At 38.4% G+C, this 8658-nt stretch overlaps 1 protein-coding gene across 1 annotated transcript in view; it reads left to right on the top strand.

The window, feature by feature from the left end:
- Nucleotides 1-2156: 2156 nt before the first annotated feature.
- The window catches only part of LOC121866890, a 30146-nt gene continuing 23644 nt past the window's right edge, over nucleotides 2157-8658 (top strand). The window contains exons 1-9 of the mRNA XM_042366626.1: nucleotides 2157-2249; nucleotides 4561-4669; nucleotides 5014-5108; nucleotides 5302-5454; nucleotides 5852-5990; nucleotides 6218-6330; nucleotides 6680-6790; nucleotides 7016-7164; nucleotides 7613-7777. Of these exons, the coding sequence (XP_042222560.1) occupies nucleotides 4563-4669; nucleotides 5014-5108; nucleotides 5302-5454; nucleotides 5852-5990; nucleotides 6218-6330; nucleotides 6680-6790; nucleotides 7016-7164; nucleotides 7613-7777 (1032 nt within the window). The 5' untranslated portion in view covers nucleotides 2157-2249; nucleotides 4561-4562. The remainder of the gene's footprint in view (nucleotides 2250-4560; nucleotides 4670-5013; nucleotides 5109-5301; nucleotides 5455-5851; nucleotides 5991-6217; nucleotides 6331-6679; nucleotides 6791-7015; nucleotides 7165-7612; nucleotides 7778-8658) is intronic.

Here is an 8658-nt window from a genome sequence, read left to right as displayed (position 1 = left end):
ACTATAATGCTCACTGGACCATCCTAACCTAGAGTCCAGGCAAGGAGTTTACTCTTTCTTACTCCAAAATAATCTCTCCAAAATTGTAAATTATTTAAACTGTTGAAAGCAAACTAGAATTTATAGTTTGTACCTGAAGAATTATTATAATGATACTAAAACCAACAATTAATACACTGTTTAATCTGTGTATGACTCTCCCTAACCTTTTTGTCATTAAACTTACTCTGAAAATATAATAATTTTATGTACCGAATATTATTTAGCCAAATACACTGCAATGCTAAGGTATCCCATATTGCCGTCAGGAGTCAAAGAAAACGATCATTTATCCTTAAACTATAGAAAACGTTTATGGAAAATTAATGTATGTATAACTTGTCTAGTTTAAACCTTTGATTAAAACGTGCATAAGTACTGATGTATTTTGACTATATTGGTAATAATATAAAGTCGTAAGAGATATTATATAATGGGGCTGATTTGATATATGGTGTATAAATAATCAAATAATGGCGTATAGAGGAGCTATTTGGACGTCAGTAGCTGGGGATACTATGACAACGCTATGTGGAGTTCATAACTGGGTATCTATCTGTGCTGTGGATGGCTAACGAACCAGTGAACTTAAGTGACGAAGTTGATGCTGTGTATATCTGCAAGTTTCATGGTTTTAGATACCGAAAGAGAATACTTATTTTGAGGAATAAATAACTGTTTACTGTATATAAATCTCAATCACATTATTGTTTACACTTACTGTATACTTTATTTTAGTTTACTTTATCCTCATTGATATTGATTGGTTGTCTGCCACGTCTCTGTTACACACTGTTGGCAAGTACTGGGCATGTGTACTGACTCCTGAATCTATCTGTACCTGCACCAGTGTTGGTTGATATCTAGGTTATAGAGTGAAGCCTCCACATAACGGACTTCTATCTATATATATAATCCGTTAAATGGGGGTTTTCATAACGGACCCTTGATATAATGGACTTAAATCGCTATGTAGTTCGTTAGATGGAGGTTTCACTTGTAAAGGATCCGCTATATAACGGATTTTCTTTTCCAGTTAGTCCGTTAAATAGAGGTTTCACTATATTGAAGATTCTTAATGAGTATTTATATAGGAGGAGGATGAAGACAGAGAGACTTTGAAGAACAAGAATTAAAAAATACGAATAATTGAGAGAAGAGGAAGAAGGTGATTGATTTTTGGAAGTTATTGAAGGAAGAAAAAGATAAAGAAGAAAAAGGGAACACTAAAAATAACAAATAAGAGAACAAGAAGATACTAAACCTTTTAAAATAATTAAAGGTAGAAGAATAACAAGAACAAAACGATGAACATGTAAGTAACTTAATAACTTTAGGTATTTTTAGTTATTTTTTTTGTTTATCTGTTTACCTTTTTATTAAGATGCTGCAATATATTGTTTGTTGATTGTTTAATTTTATATGATAAGATGAAGTGAATTCCAGTGTGTAGAAAAGAGTGGAACTTAAAGTAATTATTGGCAACCGAGTGATACACAGGTGTTAGCATGTATGCGGGAGTGCCAGGTGGGGTGATGGGGGAGTGCCAGGTGGGGTGATGGAGGAGTGTCAGGAGGAGGTGATGGAGGTGACAGTGTCAGAGGGGTGATGGGAGTGCCAGAGAAGGTTATGGAGGAGTGGCAGTGCCAGGAGGGGGTAATGGGGGAGTGCCAGGAGAGGGTGATGGGGGAGTGCCAAGAAGGGGTAATGGGGATTGACAGTGTCAGGAGGAGGTGATGGGGGAGTGTCAGGAGGAGGTGATGGAGGAGTGCCAAGAGGGGGTAATGGAGGAGTGCCAGTAGATGGTAATGGGGAGTGCCAGTGCCAGGAGGGAGTAATGAGGGAGTGCCAACCATATATTATATTTCAGGGAGAAAATAATATCAAATTATAGCCCCGTGGAGTAGATGGGACTTGAGATAAGTGTTAGATGGCACTTGTAATACCATAAGGAAAGTGCCAGGGTATAAGTGCCACTTTAGAGGGGTGCCAATAGCAGAGTATCAGAGAGGGAGAAGGTTGATAACTAGGATCTTCACATGTGGGAAGGGGGGGGGGGCAATAGACATTACCTTGAAGCGAGTTTTCATGTTGTAATCATTCAGTTAAGGTGGACATTTGGTGGTGTGTGGTTGCGTGGTGCGATGCTGTGCTTTCCTCTGACACTCTGAACAGTTCTACTCTCTACTACTTACAGTCTACAGTTTGAGGTATATTCTCAGATTACAGTTTAGTGGTTCTCAGATTACAGTTTAGTGGTTCTCAGATTACAGTTTAGTGGTTCTCAGATTACAGTTTAGTGGTTCTCAGTTTACAGTTTAGTGGTTCTCAGATTACATTTTAGTGGTTCTCAGCTAACAATTTAGTGATTCTCAGTTCATAGTTTAGTAGTTCTCAGCTCACAGTTCCATAGTTGACAGTCCATAATCCAAAGTAACAGTTAAAATCTATCAAATCACAGTCCACAGTTACATTACTCTAAGGTGATTCCATAACTACGACAACCTAACCTACCCGAGCCTAACCTACCCATACATGACAGTCGCACAGGATCTGACAGCCAAACATGACTCAAGAACAACAGGAAGATGACTCGTGGTGAGAGATTAACTTGAAGGGAAAAAAGAATATTGACATCATCTTCTACACAAGTAAACAATGAAACACAGGCAGGAGTATACAGTATATAGGGTGACCCAGAAAAATGTCACTCCTTCCCTCCCTCACTCCTCCCTGTCTCCCGCCCTTCCTGCTCCCTGGGACACTGTAAGGTGGAGGGAGGGATATTTTTCTGGGACATCCTATAAACATTGTGATGGAATATTATAATGTAAATGATATAGTAACATCTCAGGCAGAGGTTATGGTGTCCACAGTATATAATTATTTTGGTTTTAGAGAGAATCCTTAAACCTACAGACGCTTACCAGACAATAGAATGCCTGAATACATAAATGTAAATATTAATGCGCCTTGTGTAAACTTTGGGAAAAATACACCCACACACATACACCCCCCCCACACACGTACACCCCTCCCACACACGTACACCCCCACACACACATACACACACATAACACACATACCCCCGCCCACACATACATATATATATATATATATATATATATATATATATATATATATATATATATATATATATATATATATATATATATATATATATATATATATACTGTACATAAAAAAATTAAAGAGAGTTAGACAAGTGAGTGACTGGTGTTTGAAAGGTTACATGTGTGGATGATGTGTATACTTGTGCTTAAAAAGTGTGAATTTTACACACGCACACACACACTAACATACAGGAGGATACACAATACGATTTAATAAGAGACAGTAAATTTCACATATGTTCTCAGATGGTGAGTCTCTTAGATATTGCGTTGCTATTTGAAACACTTTTGTGTTATTTCTTCACTGGGTTCTTGACTCTTTAGTTAGAAGGATGAAGCTAATTTACGGATCAGAGAATACACGGCTCATAACCTAACCTAACCTTAACTCTGCTATCGTCACTACACCTAATATTTTTGTCAGAGAGAGTTATAGGTACTGCAGGGTGACCGCTATAGACAGTGGTCGTAATAGCCAGAGTGGGAGGTCGTTGTAGCCATAAGATAGTCGAGGAAAAAGGTCGCTATAGAGAGGGCGGGTACTATGGAGTGGTCACTATAGAGAGGGCGGGTACTATGGAGTGGTCACTATAGAGAGGGCGGGTACTATGGAGTGGTCACTATAGAGAGGGCGGGTACTATGGAGTGGTCACTATAGGAAGGGAAAGTATTATAAACACTGGTCCGTTTAGATGAGTTGTGAGCTATAAGAATAGTGCTGGGTTATGGCAGGGTGGGGCACTATCTGGTCAATGTGGCCATGGTGGACATAGTGGGACAAAACATAGCAGCTATAGACTAGGTGGACTGTATGATATGGCCCATTGCTACTCTAAGGACAGGTGGCTTTAAGGACAGGTTGGTCACACCTGGCGTGATAAATGATAAAGGTGTTAAACATGTGTGGTCGATGATGATGGTCCATGTAGGTATGTTTTGACTTCAATTGGGTCTATTCAGGAAGCTCTTATGTGTACAGGAACCGTCATACTTAATGTAACCAAAATAAATCACCATTATCGTGTTAACTATAATACCAGTTACGAGTATAGTGCCACCCTTGAATTCTGGAAATACGCTCTTAAAAATGTCAAGTGCCTTACGCCTGTCTAAAATGGTCAATCTAAGTTATTTTACACAGCTTATCTGAGTTCTATACAACAGCTATCTTGAGGACCCCAAACTAAACTAGACAGTACAGGCATACAACATTGGTAAAGCGTAAAGCAATCTAACCAAGGGTAACCAAGGATAGCCACCAGATGTTTATATCCTATAGAAGCCAATGTTATAGTATAGCTATAGTAGTAAGAATTAAGTTATTTAAGTTAATTTGTTATCGTCACAAGACATCTCAAACCAAAACTACTACACCTTGGCTTCACAGGTATGAAGCGAGGGACTTTATTGCAGATATTGGCAGCTATGATGTCAGGAATGGTTCTTTCCTTCCTCGGTGTCATTCCATCCCTCTTCATCGCTCCCAGGAAAACCAGGTACTGATACAAGACTTGTTAATGGGTGTTTTATAAGGCTGATATAGTGTACTGTGTGTGTGTCTTGATGTTAAGGTGATACATATTCTTATCCTTATCACCCTCCTTCTTTTTCTTCTTCTTTCCATCATCTTTTATTTTTTTCTTTCTCTTTCTAACCTTCCTCACCTTTCCAGTTATATTCAGTACTCTCTCTCTCTCTCTCTCTCTCTCTCTCTCTCTCTCTCTCTCTCTCTCTCTCTCTCTCTCTCTCTCTCTCTCTCTCTCTCTCCCTCTCTCTGTCATTGCGATTATCCTGTTACACCATCCTATAAAAGAACTGACCTTTGAACCTCTCTGTTTAGGGTTGCAAATCCACTGACCCACGAGGATATGGATGACGAGTTAATTCCTAATGATCCCCTGGTCGATCACAACCCCCAAGAGATACACCATCAAGGTAATTAACCATAACACACACCTGCTACCATAACCTCATCACCTCCCCTCACTGCCACACATGCATCTCCCCTTTTAACCAGTGTGTGAGCGTTTAGTTGAGGTTTCGTTGATCTAATTTAACATTAACTTACCTCATATGATATTGATATAAAGGTTAAGTTAAGAGATAATGTTGTATTGTGTTGTGTCAGGGGAGGACGTAGAGGCGGTCAGGTTGGCAGAGAAGGTGCGGGTGTTATGCTGGGTGATGACTCGGCCGGAAACCCACCAGAAGAAGGCAGTCCACGTCAAGGCCACCTGGGGGAAGCGATGTAATAAACTGATCTTCATCAGCTCACAGAATGGTTAGTCACTCTCAATGTATCAATACACGAACTGCTTTTTTCTCTGATATGTTATACTATAGAAGTGAATATTGTATTTTGTTCTCTATGTTTATATAAAAAGAGAAGAGTAGCACTGATATTGAAACTTGTATTCTTTACAATATTTTGCATACGGGTAATGTCACACCACACTGAATCTAACTTATGAAAGCAACAATAATAATAACTGTTTCCTAGAATTCAACTTGTCTTTTTTTTTCTCTTCTAATATTGTCCAGTCTGTTACAACCAGTGTTAATACTCTGATACTTGCTCTTCATAATCTCTATTCTCAAATTCCATACATCAGTTATAATCTTATGAGCAAAATATTACAGTCATCTTACACGTCTATTACACGAGGGAATTTCCACAGACATGAACATTGGAGCTATCGACGTGGGTGCTGGCGATGGACGTCAGTTGTTATGGGGAAAGACTAAGGCTGCCTTCCAATACGTTTACCAAGAACACCTCCACGAATACGACTGGTTCTTAAAGGCCGATGACGACACGTAAGCTGGCCCAGAACTAATACCCTGATTATACAGTAGAAATAATACACAAGACAATTTCCTTATGAGGTGTTGGTATTTAGTATAATCTTAAATAAAGGAAATATCTTGTACTATTTTATTTATTTTTATTGTTTTAGTTATCTTAATCAAATATCACCTGGCATTACACCTGTCGCCTCCTGCAATTACCTGTTATTTACCTTCACTCACCTGTGCTCCCTCAGGTACACCATAATGGAGAATTTGCGTTATATGTTGTCAGCCTACGACCCTGATTACCCCATCTACTTTGGCTCAAGGTTCAAGAAGTTCACCAAACAGGGATACATGAGTGGAGGTAAGACTCTACGTGGGTGAGACTCCGTGGGTGTAGGTGGGTGAGACTCCGTGGGTGTAGGTGGGTGAGACTCCGCGGGTGTAGGTGGGTGGGTGTGTGTGTGTGATCTATGCTTAGACAATAATAATGCCTTGTATGTTTTTGTGTTTATTAAAATGTTATTATATTTTGTATTATTCATACATATTTATTTTTAAGACAAATTCTATTACTGCAATTAACTGTTTTTGCGGTTATAAGATCTAATAAATTGTTTCTTTCTATATATATATCTTTACCTACCCTTGTCTCTCTCTTTTTTCACGTCTCTTTTATCTCTAAGTATCTCTTTCACTACCCCGTGTCATAGGAGGAGGCTACGTGTTAAGCAGAGAGGCCCTGAGGAAGTTCGTAGAGGAGGCTCTGCCGGATGAGGCCTTATGTAAGATAAGCAACTCAGGAGCTGAAGACGCTGAGATGGGTCAGTAAGAAAGATGCAAAGTTGTTTTTACCTGAAAATTAAGGATAATAGACAAGACTCACTAGTATACTCTACGTGTGAACCTTTGACGTGAACACCTTGATTAAAAAAAAAAAGGTTTCCATCATTGAATATGTCAGATTAATGTAGAAATATATACGGAGACACTTTAATGTTTTCTTTAATAACACTGAGCACTTTGATAGCAGAGGTGGTTGGTTACAGGGAAATGTCTGGATAAAATCGGTGTTTTGGCTGGTGACTCCCGAGACAGTCTGGGGCGAGGACGCTTCTTCCCCTTCAACCCTATAGCACACCTCACAGGCAGCGTCCCTAATTGGTACTCTGAGTATGTGTACTACAAGCCTGATACGGTACGACCACTGTTAACTATGTACACCCACGAACAAAACTTCCTTAACACACCTGCCTGCAACTCTATGCCAAAGTCACATGAGATACTTGAGCCCCATATATGGAAAGGAATCGTCCCAATTAGTTAGTGTATTAAGCACACAGAGTATTTTGTTAGTGACTGTACGAACCTGCATTTATAGTAAGTCAATATCCCTGTAACTTTTCGTTTAATCTTTCTAATACAGTTTTCTTATATTCGGCAACTTCAACAGGTGTTGGTTATGTACACACCTGTCCCTCTTCATTAAGTTCTATGGGCTTAAATAGACAGTATTTAACAGTATGACCAGATAAACAGCAACACAGGTATATGTGGACTGTTTTATCACAAATCTTAAACTTCATGTAAAAATCTGAAAGTAATTAACGATAATCAACTAACTTCGCTTTTGTTTACACCATCAGGGTCTAGACTGCTGCTCAGACACTGCCATCTCCTTCCACTATGTTAACACAGGAAAGATGTACGAGATGGAGTACCTGCTGTATCACCTGAGGCCCTATGGTATCCAGCACCACGACCCGTTCCCCGCCCCGCTGCCTCCAGACAGAGAGAGTATTCCTCTCCCGGTAAGTAGTCTTCCTCACCTTGCCCCCCATCCCCTGGACACAACAGTAGCATGGGAGAATAATTTTATATACTACAATAACAGAAAGAGATAATTAGTCAATATAGTGATTACCTTTGAATTATTATTATTTATTTACCTGACAGATACGACAACAAATTGAAGAATCAGTATCCCAGGACGAACAGGAACCAGAAGTACAAATAATCCATCCTGAGTTGGAAAAAAAATAACCCGAAGAGATATTTTACTGGTACCATGAGGGAAAAAAACTACTGAAAATTGTTTGGTAATTATTGGTCTGTATCGTTAATTTGTGTATTTGTTTTGAAATTTCCTGGAATATATAAAGTACTTTCTGGTATAGTCTACTTAAAGATTATCATGTATAATAGAGAACTGAGAATTTAACAAGTTAATTATCCATATTTTTAATTATTTAACAGTGGTAATATTTTATAGTGTTCTTATCAACATAGAATTTATAATAAAGAAAAATATTTCAATAGCTATAAACATTCATAGTTGACCTACATGTATAAGTGTCCAGGGAATTCGAACAACTACCCGATGTTTATTGTGTTAATATATATATATTGTTTATAATGTTTAGTGTTTTAAGTGAAGTTATACAAATTTCCTACAATATTTTTGTTTTTCGTTGGTGTTGTGTTGTAAAAGTTTGGGTATGTAAATAATTAATATTAAATAAGTGTTTTTATACGGGATTGTGTATATTTATAACATGTATGTAAGCAAGTAAATCTCTCTCTCTCTCTCTCTCTCTCTCTCTCTCTCTCTCTCTCTCTAACCATCACCACTCCAGCTCAGAGGAAAACACCTCGACAAATTTGTTCATAAGACTAAGGACGAAAATGAACG

Source organism: Homarus americanus, unplaced genomic scaffold, assembly GCF_018991925.1.
Source record: "Homarus americanus isolate GMGI-L3 unplaced genomic scaffold, GMGI_Hamer_2.0 scaffold1750, whole genome shotgun sequence".
Taxonomy (NCBI): Eukaryota; Metazoa; Arthropoda; class Malacostraca; order Decapoda; family Nephropidae; genus Homarus; species Homarus americanus.
This window is presented reverse-complemented; position numbering and strand designations above follow the sequence as displayed.